Source organism: Aethalodelphis obliquidens, unplaced genomic scaffold, assembly GCF_003676395.1.
Source record: "Aethalodelphis obliquidens isolate GAN/ISIS:26980383/991018 unplaced genomic scaffold, ASM367639v1 scaffold350, whole genome shotgun sequence".
NCBI classification, from domain to species: domain Eukaryota; kingdom Metazoa; phylum Chordata; class Mammalia; order Artiodactyla; family Delphinidae; genus Aethalodelphis; species Aethalodelphis obliquidens.
Window position 1 is genome coordinate 8,751 of NW_020838264.1, and position 14,827 is coordinate 23,577.

At 46.3% G+C, this 14,827-nt stretch overlaps 1 protein-coding gene and 1 long non-coding RNA gene across 2 annotated transcripts; one reads left to right on the forward strand and one right to left on the reverse strand.

The window, feature by feature from the left end:
- Positions 1 to 302: 302 nt before the first annotated feature.
- Positions 303 to 13,071, reverse strand: LOC113616691 (uncharacterized). The gene is made up of 4 exons (XR_003431388.1): positions 12,965 to 13,071; positions 12,187 to 12,276; positions 2,205 to 2,336; positions 303 to 1,550 (listed from the first exon to the last, which is right to left on the reverse strand). It is a non-coding gene; the product is annotated as an uncharacterized LOC113616691 (long non-coding RNA).
- A 226-nt stretch (positions 13,072 to 13,297) lies between these two features.
- LOC113616690 (diphosphoinositol polyphosphate phosphohydrolase 3-beta) lies at positions 13,298 to 14,810 on the forward strand. Its single transcript, XM_027100087.1, has one exon. It carries the CDS (start codon positions 13,691 to 13,693, stop codon positions 14,183 to 14,185), a length of 495 nt encoding a protein of 164 aa, XP_026955888.1. The 5' UTR covers positions 13,298 to 13,690; the 3' UTR covers positions 14,186 to 14,810.
- The last annotated feature ends 17 nt before the right edge of the window (positions 14,811 to 14,827 follow it).

Sequence of the window (14,827 nt, forward strand, 5' to 3'; positions counted from 1 at the left end):
AAGTAGTTCCAGGTGGAGGGAGGGATCAACTGGGTCCAAAATTATGGACGGGTCACTTAAGGAGGGGACTGTGACACAGCCATTGACTTAGAAATATCAATGTCATTCTTACGTTGACCGCAACAGTTGCAGTTTAGGTGAAGGTGTACTTGTTCGATCAGAGTGAGATTAAGACAGAATGGGAGGAGGGGAACTGGAGACAGCGAGTGTAGACGCTCCTTATGGGAGGTCTGCTACCAAGGGGAGGAGAAAAGGCCCCATAGGAGGTAAGAGGGAGTGAGGCAAAAAGAACGTCGTTTTGTGTTTGTTTTTTAATAATAATAATAATAAAAATAACAACACCAGTTTGTATGCTGACAGGAATAATCGAGCAGAGGGAGGAAAAGTGATGCTGATGTTGCAAATACTCTGAGATCATGAACTTCCTTTTGAATTGAGCCAATCTAGGAAAGAATTTTCTGCTACTTGCAACCCAAAGAATGTTCACTAACAGAGTGAGCAGTGTCTTCATACGTGTAAGTCTTTCCTGTTTTATGCCCACTGAGGTATAATTTTTAATAGTGCTCTCATGCTGGTGTGGATGACAAATTATATGGTCACACTAATTAGTTAGGGACATTGGTTCTGAAGCCATAGATTCCAATCCTGGGCCTGCCACTTACCAGCTGTCATCTTGGACAAATTACTTAACTTCTGTGCTTCAGTTTCTTCATACGGAAAGGGGACTAACAATGGCATGTATCTCATGGTGTTTTGCTGAACAAATGAGGTAAAGCATTTAAAGAGCTTACAAAAGGACTTGCTAAATATGGCAAATATTTCATAAATATTAGGTATTATTAAATCTGCATGCCACATGATGCAGAATTCTCCTATACGGTAAAGAATGTAAGCTGCTTCCTGATCCGTTTTTCCCTTTCACACATATAACCTTAAAGGTAATTAGTTTAAATGCAACGAACAAAGTGAAATTATTCACAACTCCGTCTTATAGGCGACGAAGCTGGGAAACCGAACAGTTAACTGAGATAGAATAGGAATTTTTAAATAAATGTTAAATTATGGACTGTGTCAAGGTGCCTGGAGTGATGTGTGATATTATGTGTCGACGTGACTGGCCCACGGAGGATGCCCAGATATTAGGTCGACCATTATTGTGAGTGTGTCTGTGAGGGAGTTTTAGATGAGATCACCATTTGGATAGGTAGACTGAGTAAAGCAGGTGGCCCTCTAGTGGGAGTGTCCCATGGCAATCACTCGAAAGCCTGAATAGGACAAAAAAAGCTGACCTTCCCTCAAGCAGGAGGGACTCAAGCCTGACTGCTTGAGGGGGGACACTGGTCTTTCCCTGCCTGCGGACTTGAACTGAAAAAGCGCATCTTCTTGAGACGATGCCAGCAACTTCGGGACTGGAACTTACACCACTGGCTCTCCTGGTTCTCAGGCCTTTGGACTCGGACTGGAACTACACCATCAGCTCTCCTGGGTCTCCACCTTGCCACGTGCAGGTCTTGGGTCTTGTCAGCCTCCACAAACATGGGAGCCAATTCCTAATAAAAAAAATCTCTCTCTCTCTCTCTCTCTCTAAATATCCTATTGGTCCTGTTCCTCTGGAACCCTGACCAATACACTTGGGAAGGCACAAGCACCTGGTGCAAGTAAAACTACATGATGACATGATGGAACTCAGTAAAGAGTGGGCAGTATGATCACAGGAATTACAGATACCCCATCAGGGTCGCAAAACAGGGTTTTAACAAATAATCATCTGATGGTTAGTAAAGGCTGTGGTAGGCAGAATTCTAAAACTGGTCTCCCAACATATCCCACCATAATCCCAGGTATTGCGAATTAGAGGAGGAATCACGTGCACATTTGCACTATGCTGCATGGCTAACAGGATTTTGCAGTTGTAATTGAGGTTATTAAACCCCTGACCTTAAAATAAGGAGATTATCCTGGATTATCCAAAAGGGCCTAATCTAACCACAGGAGCCCTTTAAAAGCAGACCGTTCTCTCTGGCTTGCAGCAGAGGGAAGCAACAGAGATCTGAAGCCCAAGGAGGATCTGACACACCACTGTTTGCTTAAAGATGGAGGGAACCACACACAGGCAGCCTCTAGGATCTGAGAGCAGCCCCGACGACATCCTGCAAGGACATAGTTCAGTCCTGCCACCACAGGAGCTGGATTCTGCCACTCACCTGGATGAATGAGCTTGGCAGCTGCTTTTTCCCCGGAGCCTCCAGGTAAGGTCCCAGGCCCACTGACACCTTGATTTCAGCCTTGTGAGACCCTAACCAGAGAACTCACTTGATGCATGCCACACGTGTTACCTGTGGAAACCGTGAAATAATAAATACGTGCTGGTTTAAGCTGCCAAATTTGCGGCAATTTGTTACGCAGCACTAGGAAGCTGACACACCGGTATTCAGGTCATTAGCATATTGAATCTGTTGTGCGTAAGGTAATTCTCTGTAGTATCCAACCTACTGGGGAGGGTGAGGAATCATTTCTGGCCCAGCCATAACCACATGAACCTCTAAGGTGCAAATTAAAATAAGCGCCACCAAAGTCGCAGGGCAGAGAATTCTAACGCTAGTGTAGTGGAAGATTAACTGCAATACAGAGGCAAGAACAGACAGCCTGCAGTGTGACAGCAACATGAGGGCACGTCCTGGTAAGATAGGGCCATACTCAGTGTGAAGGGCTTGGACACTGGAGCTGCCCACTCAGTCCCTGCACTTCAGATAAAGCAGAACACTCAGTTCCCAGGCTCCCTACAGGGCAACAGCAGGCAAGCACAGTCAGGGGAACTGCAGGTAGTGGCTCTGAATTAAATGGAAATAAAGTTTTATGAAAAAGGGTTTGGTGCCATAGACATTCTTTGAGGCTTTAGAGGTAGACAGACTGGCTCCAACACTCTGTGATCCTAGCTGTGTTTCAGAATTCTAAGTTATTAACTGTGTGTGAGTGTGTGTATGTGTGTGCACGCGTGTGTGCGCAGGTGAGACGCCTCCTCGATAATCCTGACAAATCTTTACAGACCACTGGGTTTAAGATCTGCCTGCGTGATTTTCTGTACGAAGACAGCTGGATCAGCTTGCCTGATCCCTCTAACCCCAGAGCCTACCACGGCACGTGGAACATACGCATTTTCTGACTTTTACACCAGCTCCCTGTATTCAGCAGCTTCTAGTACCAGTGCACTGCTGACTTCCTGGCTTCGTGATCAGTGTTGGCCTTTCTAACAATCTCTCAGTTTCTGAAATGTCCTCACGGTGGGAGCCTTTTTAAAGCCCCTAGGCTTTGCAAGTGAAAAGTGACTGAAGCATAAAAATCATTTAAAGAAATTTAACTGCAGAAATTAATTAGTGAATATAAGACTGGTAATTTGATTATTTGTTTTGCTGAAAATCACAAATATTCGGGATTAAGGAATCACATCCATGAGCCCCCAAACAGTCGAATTTTCAGATAGAGGCCTTCATGTTCACAGTCACAAGGTCTCAGTTCCCCTGATCTGACTCCTGATCCTACTGCCTCTATTTTTTTTTTATCACCCCAGTCTGTGTCTCCTCTTCCTCTTTTCCTCTCTTGCACTGTAAATGTACTCCGTGGATACTTCTAATTCAGAAATTACATTCTTTTTTATGTTTGTTTTCCTGTGAGATCCTTAAGGGCTGGTACCATATTTTCTTTGCTCTTTGCTTATCCTGTACGACGTACACTGCATGAAACATGGTAGGCATTGCTGAAGGTTTGCTGAAGGCATTTCTTTCATACTGAAACTCTGACAGCAAAAGCATCCACTTGCAATCTGGGAGTAGGACAGTAGATGCATTCTATATAGGTAGCATGTGTGTGGTCTTTGAGTATCATGCAAACTCTTCTAGAACCTAGGAGGTGTTGGAGGACGAGATCTGGTTCATTTGTCCATGTGCCTCTACACAGCACGTGGCACGGTCTTTAGCCCACAATATGGCTAAAAGCAACAATTCCCAGAACTTAGCCATGTGTAAGCCTTTCCATGTCTGCCACCCCCAACTCTAATGTTATAAGCTTAATGTTTTCTGTAAAGGAAGGTACTATTTGTCATGAGAAAAACTCGAAAAATAAATAGAATGATGACATAGCAACGGTGTGGAATTTTAAAATTTACATTGGTGACTCTCAAGAACACAGGAATTTTTTTCAAAAACTTTTAAAAAATGTGGAGATATGCAGACAATGGATTGTGACAGCAGTTCTCCTAAATCCCAGCTCTGCCACTTCCTAGCTCTGTGATGAGCAAGGTATCTACCCTCCTGGGCCTTGGTTTCCTCATTTGTGAAACTGGAATAATGGTACTTATGCCACAGGGATTTTATGAAAATTGTCAGTGAGATATGTAAATACCTGACACATGGTAGGCCCTCAAAGAGATTTTATCATCTCTTCTGATATGTAGTTAGGAAAAAGCAACAACAGAAAAACAGGATTCCTTTACAAGAATTTTGGGAATTACACACAGCAGAAAGTTCATCCGAAGCAACAAATCAAGGATACCTCCTTTGAGACGTAGGCTGGTACTAAAAGCTATCTGATCAAAGTTAAAGCGAAGCTCAGAAACTAAGAGTCTAATTGGTGTCCTCTCCTAGGAGATCTCGTATTTGGGGAAAACTGCTAAGAAAACCACCGATTTTCCAATGTGCCCTGAAATAATAAACACCCGAGGAGAAGATGGGGGGAAAAGAGTAAAGGAAAAGCCGTTTTCCTACTAATCTCGAATTCCAGAGGATGATGCCCGGCTCAGAACCCCTGGTCAGAGCCACCCTACCATGCTGCTCACTAATGGTGCACCCTCCCAGAACAGGTGGATTTTACTGGGGGTACCGGGAGAATGTGGCCGTTTTCCTGATCCCAATTTTGATTCTATACCTCGCTTGTGGTCTTCATCAAAGGAGCCTGCGAAATGTGCAGAACAGCTTGGTAACCCTGAGAAATCTGTAGTATTGCTTCTGAGGGAACTGGTCTCACGGTGCCTGGGCCTGTGGGTGCACAGCAGCATTGATCAGTAAACTCCTGATCTTCCCTCCTGGGCCAGTTGGATGTCTTTGTGGAAGAAAAGGGCATCCTGCCAAGAACAGGATTCTCACACAAGGAAACTAGCTCTGCAACAAAGGACCCTCCCCAGGATCCACAATCATCAAAAGTCATGAAGGAGTGTAAACAACAATTACTTTGTTCCTTCACAAGGACTCAGAATAGTCACCTTCCATCTGCCGCAGCAGGAATCAGTGTTGAATATACCAACATTTGGCCAAAGCAGCTGGGGCGAGATCTCTGGGATGAAGAGCTTCTGCAAGTGTTAGGAGATGGGATGAAAGCTTTGGAGAGCTGGATCAGTGAAAAAAGGAAGGGAACCGGACAGGACTGCTGGGAGCAAATTAAGCGGGGGTCTGCCTATGCTGCACTCTTTCTGGGATGTTATCATCGGTGAGCCCCGAGTTTCCCTCTCATTTGGGCTATCTACTGCCAGATCGTGGGCAACTTACAGAATGTCCGTCATCTCAACAGTCTCCCTTACGAAGTGGGAATGACAATATTTCCTCTGAAGGAATTCAACTACAAATCCTGTAGTCCTAGGATTCAACTACAGAAGATCAATGAAGAGCCTAGCTTGGTGCCCATCGCTGCATGTACTATTACTTCACATTAATCTCAACTTTCATTTCAACTAGCTCATTACATTCTTTTGCGTTCACCACGTTTAACTGTATGATTACCTTTTATTCTCAAAGATAAACACTTTTATTTGAAGAAAATATATTATGTAAATTAGTAGATGTTCTGCGCAGATAAAGCAAAGTCTATTTAGGTGACGAAGGCCTGAGGTCTGGAAACGCCACCCTAAGTCATGCTGTGTAGTAAGCACAGGGCTGGCCTAGGAGGGATCCACGGAAAATGAGTCAGACATCTGGCCGCGCCGACCAGCAGAGTTTGCATGGCAGCTGATACAGACATGGTGCTCACACAGATGGCACCTACTGGAATAACTGCAGTTTGTAAACAGAATGTTTTCCCTGTTAGTATCGCTTTCACAAATTAATTAATTAACGGATTGATTAATTCAATGAATATTCCGTAGTGCCTTCCCAGTTGTATCAGAAAGTGTCCTGGATCATGGACTGACAAAGACCAATGAAACATGGCCCTTGCCCTCAAGGGTATCACAATGTACCAAGGGAGGCAGACACACTCATTACATCAACAGATATCCTCTGCATGACTACAATGTGTGCTCAGCAAAGTTCTGGGCTGCTGGAGATTGACCAGTGAGCAAGAGACAAAGATCCCTAAGACCAAGGACCTCACAGCTGGGAGCTCTGGGGGAGGACAGAGATAAGCAACAAACATAACAAAGAAGTAAATAACAGAGTCTGTTAGTTGATAAGTGTTATAACAAAAGGACAATTTAGGCCAAGGCAAAGGGGATCAGGGATAGGGTGGAGGGTGGGAAAGACGGGTGCACTTGGCAATATGCTGTTCTGTGGCCTGGTTAGCCCTCACTGAGAAGGCGAGAACTGAGCAAGGCCTCCAGGGAAATGAGGAAGTCAGCCAGGCAGATGTGGGTGAGGAGCATCCGGGCAAAGGGAAGAGCTAGAGCAAAGACCCTGAGGAGGGAGCCTGGCTGACAAGATCCAGAAACTGCAGAGTCCTGGACCTGAGTGACTGAAGGGAGGCTGGTGGGGTAAAGTCAGAGAGGAAATGGGGCCAGATCTTGTAGGGCCTCGTACACCTTTCTGAGGGTTTCGCATTTGACTCTGAGCCATGAACGGAACAGCGCTAGGAAGGGTTTAGTTGCTGAATTAGAGGTCTGTACAGAGGACAGTATCAGTGAAGAGCAGGGATACAGCAGTCAGGGGACCAGAGGGAGTGATCAAAGAAGCAGGAGAAATCAAGGAGTGCTGCCTCTTTGCGAGAGAGTGGAAACACTCACCTGGACTTGACCTCCATTGACCGTTGGGCTCACGCCCGTGACTGTGCACACGTGTGCCGTTACTCACAAAATCACAAACTTACAAGTCCTGTATTCATCCCCATGGTTCATCCATTAAGCAAAGAAAAAAAAATGGGGAGGTATTTTTTTGTTCCAATCCCTTTGTATTTGAGAAGTTTCTACTGAACTACCTACTGTAGCCCCACTCTGAAGCCCTTGCTGTGTTTCAAGGAAAAACAGATTATCCAAGGAACATGATGAAGCCTCCCTTTTCACACACGTGAAAAGCTATGTGTGGAGTTGCCTCTCTTCACTCGTCTTTCATTTTATATTTGTAATAAACAATTATTAGGTACAATGAGAACCATCCTTTATGATCCATGTAGGCTCTGTCACACTCTTTCAGTCAATCAATGTATTTTGAATCCCTGCTGGATGCCGAGCTCAGGTCACTGTGCTGACTCAGGGGGAACAGGTATGTATCAGGCTGGACCCTAGCCTTTCAATTTCTTACAAACATACAGACAGATCATCACAGCGCTCGATCCTTGATTAGAGCCATGACAGAATTAAAGTCAAGGGAGCCCGGTAAAATGGAGGAGGGTCATTTAATCGCAGTGTAAGGGGTGGGTGAGTACACATGGTCAGGAAAGCCTTTGGGGGAGGGTTGAAGTTAATGAGTTAGGTACTTTTACTATCCCCATTTTACAGATGAGAACTATCAAGGTCCAAGATATTCACTTGCTTAAGGCTGCACAGCTACTGAGAGAGCCAGACTTAAGTTCTAGGGCATCTGGTTTACAAAACACCAATTTTTTTCCCACTCACTGACTACTACTAAAATCACATTTCCCGACTCTGCTTCCCTTTAGTACGTCTAGAAATCCTCTCAGGTATGTGTGGTCACTCTCCTGAAAGCTGGGTGCAGCTGTGACGACCACAAGGCTCTCAGAAGGTCTGTAACGTTCTCCATCTGCGGTGACAGCTGTTCTGGAGAGCTCCTCCCTCTTAGAATTGCATTCCACTTAAAATTAATCACAAAAGAGGCAGCTCTAGGTTCCATGCCCATCTCACCAAGAAAGGCACCCAACTTCCCAGGACCATGCTTCTAATGTTGCTGTCACTTTCCAATCTGCCTGCTCTTTCCTAAATCAGAAAACATGTGGAAATATGTATCCCAGACTAGTTGCGCTCAGAGCAGATCCTCTCAGTTTTAGAACATTACATAGAAGCTGTGTTCTCCTGGCTGCCCAGATCTCCCAGGCAGAAAAAAATGAGAGCGGAGGAAGTCTGCGCCACAAGGAATGACATGCACTGTGTGTGTATCTCAGCAACTCTCAACACGTGCGAAATCTGTCATAGTGAAGGGAAGATTACCTTTGGTGTCAGGCAGACCAGCGTGTGACTCAGCTCCATCACTTGCTGCCTCACCTCCTTAAACCCATCTCAGCCTGTCTCTTAATCTGTTGAAAGGAGATTTTGATACTCATTTTTCAATTTTGCTGGTAAATAAATATTACATGCATAAAGCGGACCCTCGACAAATCAAAATCAATGCCCAGGATGATGACAAAATAGAACGTCTTCTTCTCTGTAACACTAATTCCATTTTATGCTTGCAGGGGAAATTGAACTTCAAGTTGTTAAGTAACGTGTCAAGGTGACATCCTTCATTGGTGGGAGTGAGATGGGCCCTCAGGTGGGCTTTTCACTATATTTCTCAGGAGAAGAACATCCAGAGCGGAAATAGCTTCCTTTGAACTCAGTGACCCTTAGCAAATGAACACCTTACCTAAGAAGTCAACTCTGAACGTCATCCAAAAATGCCACAACAGAATGTAAACTGGTGGAGCCACTGTGGAAAACGGTATGGAGGTTCCTCAAAAAAACTAAAAACAGAGTTGCCATATGATCCTGCAATCCCACTCCCAGGCATATATCTGGAGAAAAACATAACTTGAAAAGATACATGCACCCCAGTGTTCACTGCAGCACTCTTCACAACAGCCAAGACATGGAAACAACCTAAATGTCCATCGACAGAGGAATGGATAAAGATGATGTGGTTCCTATATACAATGGAACACTACTCAGCCACAAAAGAGAATGAAATAATGCCACTTGCCGCAACATGGATGGGCCTAGAGATTATCATACTAAGTGAAGGAAGTCAGACAGAGAAAGGCAAATACCATGTGATATCACTTATATGTGAAATCTAAAATATGACGCGAATGAACCTATCTACGAAACAAAAAAGGACTCACAGACATAGAGAGCAGCCTCGTGGTTGCCAAGGGGGAGGAGGCTGGGAGAGGGATGGATTGGGAGTTTGGGATTAGCAGATGCAAAGTATTATATATAGAATGGATAAACAGCAAGGTTCTACTGTACAGCGCAGGGATCTATACTCAATATCCTGTGATAAACCATAATGGAAAAGAACATGAAAAAGAATGTATACATATGTATAACTGAATCACTTTGCTATACAGTAGAAATGAATACAACGTTGTAAATCAACTACACTTCAATAAAATAAATTTTTTTAAATGCCACAACAAACCGTAGCTCTTGATAAAAAGAATCCTTTTGACAAGACATGGTGACTTTGTGAGAGCACAGCTATAGAGACATGAAGACTTGAATTCAAATACTAACTCCACTCTAAGCCTTCTCTTCTATGAAACGGAAATAATAACTGTCTCCTTAGGATTTAATGGGCTGTCAGTTAAACAGGATACAGGGCTCAACACAGGGTCTGGCACAAAGACTGACACGTACAAATATTACATGTCTTAACTTCATCCCTCTCCTTCTGACTCCAGGGAAAGTTCAATGGCAACCTCTTCAAGAAGAGGTGGAATTTCTACTGGGAAACATACTTTCTTTATTTTTGGTTGGATTTTGATGGATGGCAGTTAATGGTGGTGTCAGCTAGCTCTTGATGTATAAGAAACCACCCCAAATTTTAGTGGCTTTAAACAACAACTGATTCTTTTGCTCATAATTCTGCAGCCCAACGACTTCAGCTGGGCTCGGGTGACTGGTCCTTCTGCTCTTCTCAGAGGGCTTACTTACGCATCCGTGGTCAGTGCTCTATCGGCTAACTGGCTCTGCTGCGGGCTGTATGGTCTAGGATGGTCTCACCTACATTTCTGGCAAAGGATCCACTGTAAGGTGGGGTGAAGGCGATGCATGGACTGTGGATCTCTCATCATTCACCTAGCCCAGGCTTCTTCACATTGTTGTCATCTTGTTTCAAGAGCAGCAAGAGAGGGCAAACCCCAGTGCACAGGCACTTTTCAATTCTCTGCTTGCTTCACACTTGCTATGGTCCCATGGCACAAAGCAAGCTCCGTGCCAAGGCCAAGGACAATGTGGGAGGCATGCACGTATCACAGCTGTTGCTGTAACAGTCTGCTACCACAGTGGCTCATGAAACAACCCTGTTCATCAGTGGAGAAACAATGAACTATAGATAAACCAGACAGCAGAGTGCTAGTCTCCCAAAAAAGATTTCTACTCTTCTTTAGAAAAAGTTAAAACTGTCTTGCCCTATTGTTTTAACAGGTGGAAAATAAAATTATTTTATGAAATTTGGAAAAAAACTAATTTGGAAACTTCCTTGGCATTGCACTAAACCTACAACCTGTGGATCTCTTTATCCAGGAACATGTTATGACTTTGCCAGTAGGAATTCAGTCTCTACCTCCTTCCATATTATAATGTTGCTTCTCCTCCCCCTTCCAATAAATATGCCCCACCCCCAGCACAGACATATTGCATAGGCATAATCTGATGTGGGAGTGATGCAGCAGACTATAAAACGGCACCTCTGGTGAGACAAGGACATACTACCTGGTAACTGTGAAGCAGACTGGTGATGTGGCTGGGGCCTGTTTGGTCCACACCTCCCTGCAGACACCAGTCCAATCTCCCAGCTTTGCTAAAGTTCCTCTTGATTAATTCAAATATCTTTTAGAGTTGAGTACAAGTTTTATCATTTTCTACTACAATGCCCTAACCATATTTTTTAGGATCCCTCGGTATTTTGTTTACTTTGTAGTGGTTGATATTGCTACTGTGATGTCATCGTTTCCACATTATATTTTCTACAGGGTTATTGCTGGCATACATGAAAGCTCTTGGGATTTTAAATGTTAATGTTTATTAACGTCTACCATTTAAAGAAATTTATTTTTTATTTATTTTTATTTATTTATTTTTGCCGTACACGGGCCTCTCACCATTGTGGCCCCTCCCGCTGCGGAGCACAGGCTCCGGACGCGCAGTCTCAGCGGCCATGGCCCACGGGCCCAGCCGCTCCGCGGCATGTGGGATCCTCCCGGACCGGGTCACGAACCCGTGTCCCCTGCATCGGCAGGCGGATTCCCAACCACTGCGCCACCAGGGAAGCCCTAAAGAAATTTATTTTTACATCGTTTCTTAGGTGTTTCCCAAGAATATATTCCTACCATCTGCTAAGAATGACAATTTTGTCTTATTTATCAAAATGGTAGGCTTTTTTCTCTTTACAATCTCATTGCACGGGAAAGAAAATCTAAAATGATATGTAATAATATGGGTGATAATTGGTATATTTGCCTAGATCCTGACTATAATGGATTTTGTTTCTAGTTGTTTAACATCATTTATTTGTGAGTATGGGCACACTGAGGTATACAGCCTGTGCTGACATCTATTTTCCTAGTGTTTGGGGGGTTTTTTTGTTGTGTTTTGTTTGTTTGTTTGTTTTGTCCACACCTCGCGGCGTGAGGCAGTTCCCCAGCCAGGGATCCAACCCGTGCCCCCTGCATTGAAGCGCAGAGTCTTAACCACTGGGCCACCAGGGAAGTCCTCCTAGTTTGTTTTTAATCACGGTATGTTGCCTTCCTCCAAATGTTCCTTGATCATCCATATATTGGTAAAATATGGTCATTAGCACTAGTATCGCTATTGGTTGAGGTCATTCTCTTCATTTCTCCATTTTACCATTTTCTTCATACAGTTTTATTATATTATGCCCATATATTTTTGTCTTATTATACTTCTAGATATTGAGGGTAGTCTTGCCACCAGGAACAGAATCAATTTTATGAGCTATTTGGATACACACGGCGTGGAACAAGCTGAACTGGCAAGCTGAACTAACTTGTTATTTAAAAACCGGACTGTATGTTTCGTAACCATTTTCCACATACCTTTCCGATTCAATTTCTCCTTGATGAATGGATTATTTCACTGGAAAAGTGAGGTGTTGTGATCCTGCTTGCCTGATGCCAGCAGACGGTCTGTGGGTAAGAGAGAGACAAAGATGTCTAAGTTGCAATAAGGCAAAAGGGAGGGGATATCAGAGGTCTTCTCCACAGGTTACTGTGAGAGCAGGGAAACAATAAGAAAAAATACGAAGGAGGGGGAAGGCTTTAGGCTGTTACATCTGGGGCTGTGGGAGGGCCACTTCTTGGCCAAGGGGACAGGATGACCAGACAGAGGGGAGAGAGCACCAAGTGGCCTTGCTGGAGTCCCTGGCCAGGAGGCTTCTAAAAATCAACATGCAAAATATGAAGGGATTGCCAGAGGCATGTTTCCCAAAGCCTCAACCAGTACTTCTCAATGAGAAAGAGAGACAAGGGTGGAGTGTGTGGAGGGGAGAGATTCCTGGGATTTAATAAAACACTGCTTTGGGTGGTTCTCCAGCTGTTGGGTGAACATGACCCGAAGTGCAAAGGTCTGAACCAAGTAGGTGAGGAGTTTACTGCTGAGCAAACCGAGGACCAGAGGTTGGGTAAGATGTCAATAGGGGTTCAAGAAAGGTGTTCACTTATGGGCTGTGCCAAGATGCCTGGCAAGGTGAAGAACCTGCTGAAGAAACAAAACTGCATGATATGACTCAGCAAAGATTAGGTACTGTTTTGTCAAGAATACCGAGGATCGTCTTGACAAAACCGGGGCCTTCCTGTAAGTAAGCCGGCACTCTACCTTATGGGTGATGACGAGGACCACACGCACTTGACCGTCCGTCCTGTGTGTAAAACGATTGCGTGTGTGTTTCCTGCAACCTGGTGGGGAGGGTGAGGAGAAACGTCCGGCCGCGCCACAGCCACGTCTGGCTCGAAGGCACACGTGGAAGCAAGCTTGGCCCAGGTCACAAGGCGGTGCATTTCACCCCGGGGGCTGCAGATTCCCAGCCCGGAGGTGCGGGGCGCCTGCGCAGTGCGCCCCAGGCGCCGCGCGCTGCGGGAGCCACGAGACCCCCGCCCCCCGCCCTCCGACGGGAACGCGCACGTGCCCGGGGACGCGGACGCGCCCGCGAATGCGCCTCACCTCGCTCAACCCCGGCCCCGTCGGCTGAGGAGGGAGGGACGCGGACGCGCACCGGAGACGCGGGTGGGCTCCGCGCAGAGTGGCGGGCTCCGGGGCGGAGGCGGGGATGGGGGCGGGGGCGGTGGCGCCTCCTCCACTCAGGCGTCTGCGCCCGGGACCCCCCGGCCGCGCGGGGGGACGGACCGACTGACGTACCTCGCGCGCCCCCGCCTCCGTCCCCGCCCCCGCCTCATCTTCCCCGAGCGCCCGGGGCTCGCGGGCTGAGGCGCTTCTCTCTCTCGCCGCCTCTCGCCGCGGCCCTTTCTCTCGGCAGCACCTCGGAGTCCCTCGTCCCGGTGGCGGCGGCAGCGGGGACCCGAGCAGCGGCGAGCGGCCTCGAGGATGAAGTGCAAGCCGAACCAGACGCGGACCTACGACCCGGAGGGGTTCAAGAAGCGGGCGGCGTGCCTGTGCTTCCGGAGCGAGCGCGAAGACGAGGTGCTGTTAGTGAGTAGCAGTCGGTACCCGGACCGCTGGATCGTGCCGGGCGGGGGCATGGAGCCCGAGGAGGAGCCGGGCGGTGCTGCAGTCCGCGAGGTGTACGAAGAGGCGGGAGTCAAGGGGAAGTTGGGCCGGCTCCTGGGCATTTTCGAGCAGAACCAAGATCGCAAGCACAGAACGTACGTGTATGTACTGACTGTCACTGAGATTCTGGAGGATTGGGAAGATTCGGTTAGCATTGGGAGGAAGCGAGAGTGGTTCAAAGTCGAAGATGCGATCAAGGTTCTCCAGTGCCACAAGCCCGTGCATGCCGAATATCTGCAAAAACTAAAGCTGGGCGGTTCCCCAACCAGTGGAAACTCCATGGCCCCGTCCCCGCCAGAGAGCGATCCCTAGTATGTACCGCTCCTGCACAGACTCTTGCTTTCCACCTACCTGACAGTAAATAGTGCCCGGAGCGCCCCTGGTGCCGTGTGAGGTCTCACCGGGAGGAGGGAGGCTTCTTTTGTTTCCTTGGCAGACCTCTGAATCACGCTTGCAAACTGTCTCAGTTGCCAGGCACTGTTTTCAGACATTTTGCACGTTTTCAGATGCTTTCAGAATCGCTTCTTGGTAGCACTGTAACACATTTCGGAAAGCCAAAGCCACATGGGATTTTTTGGTTTGTTTGTTTGTTTGTTTGTTTTTTATAAAGGTGCCTTAACTGCTGACCCAGTCTTTGGGGGGCGGGTGTGTGTGTGTGTGTGTGTACACGTGTATACGTGTTGTGGTTTTGTTTTTTCTTTACAGTTCACACGTGTGTGTGTGTCCGTATGTGTCTGCGTGTGTCTGTGTGCGTATGTGCACTTTTGGTACCAGTCTTGTGGGTTTTTTGTAGTGAAGGCCTTTAAAATCTGATCACCTTGGTTGTATGGCAACTTCATTAATTTTTTCTCTTAAGTTGTTTTCTCATTCACAGCATTAGCCCTTGTCAGCAAGCCCTTCTGTGATGGGGATTGGTTTGAAGGACCAGTGTTGAATTTCAAAGAACTATTTAAG

Excerpts from the sequence above, each read along its gene's own strand:
- LOC113616690 (XM_027100087.1), top strand. The coding sequence starts at position 13,691 with ATGAAGTGCAAGCCGAACCAGACGCGGACCTACGACCCGGAGGGGTTC.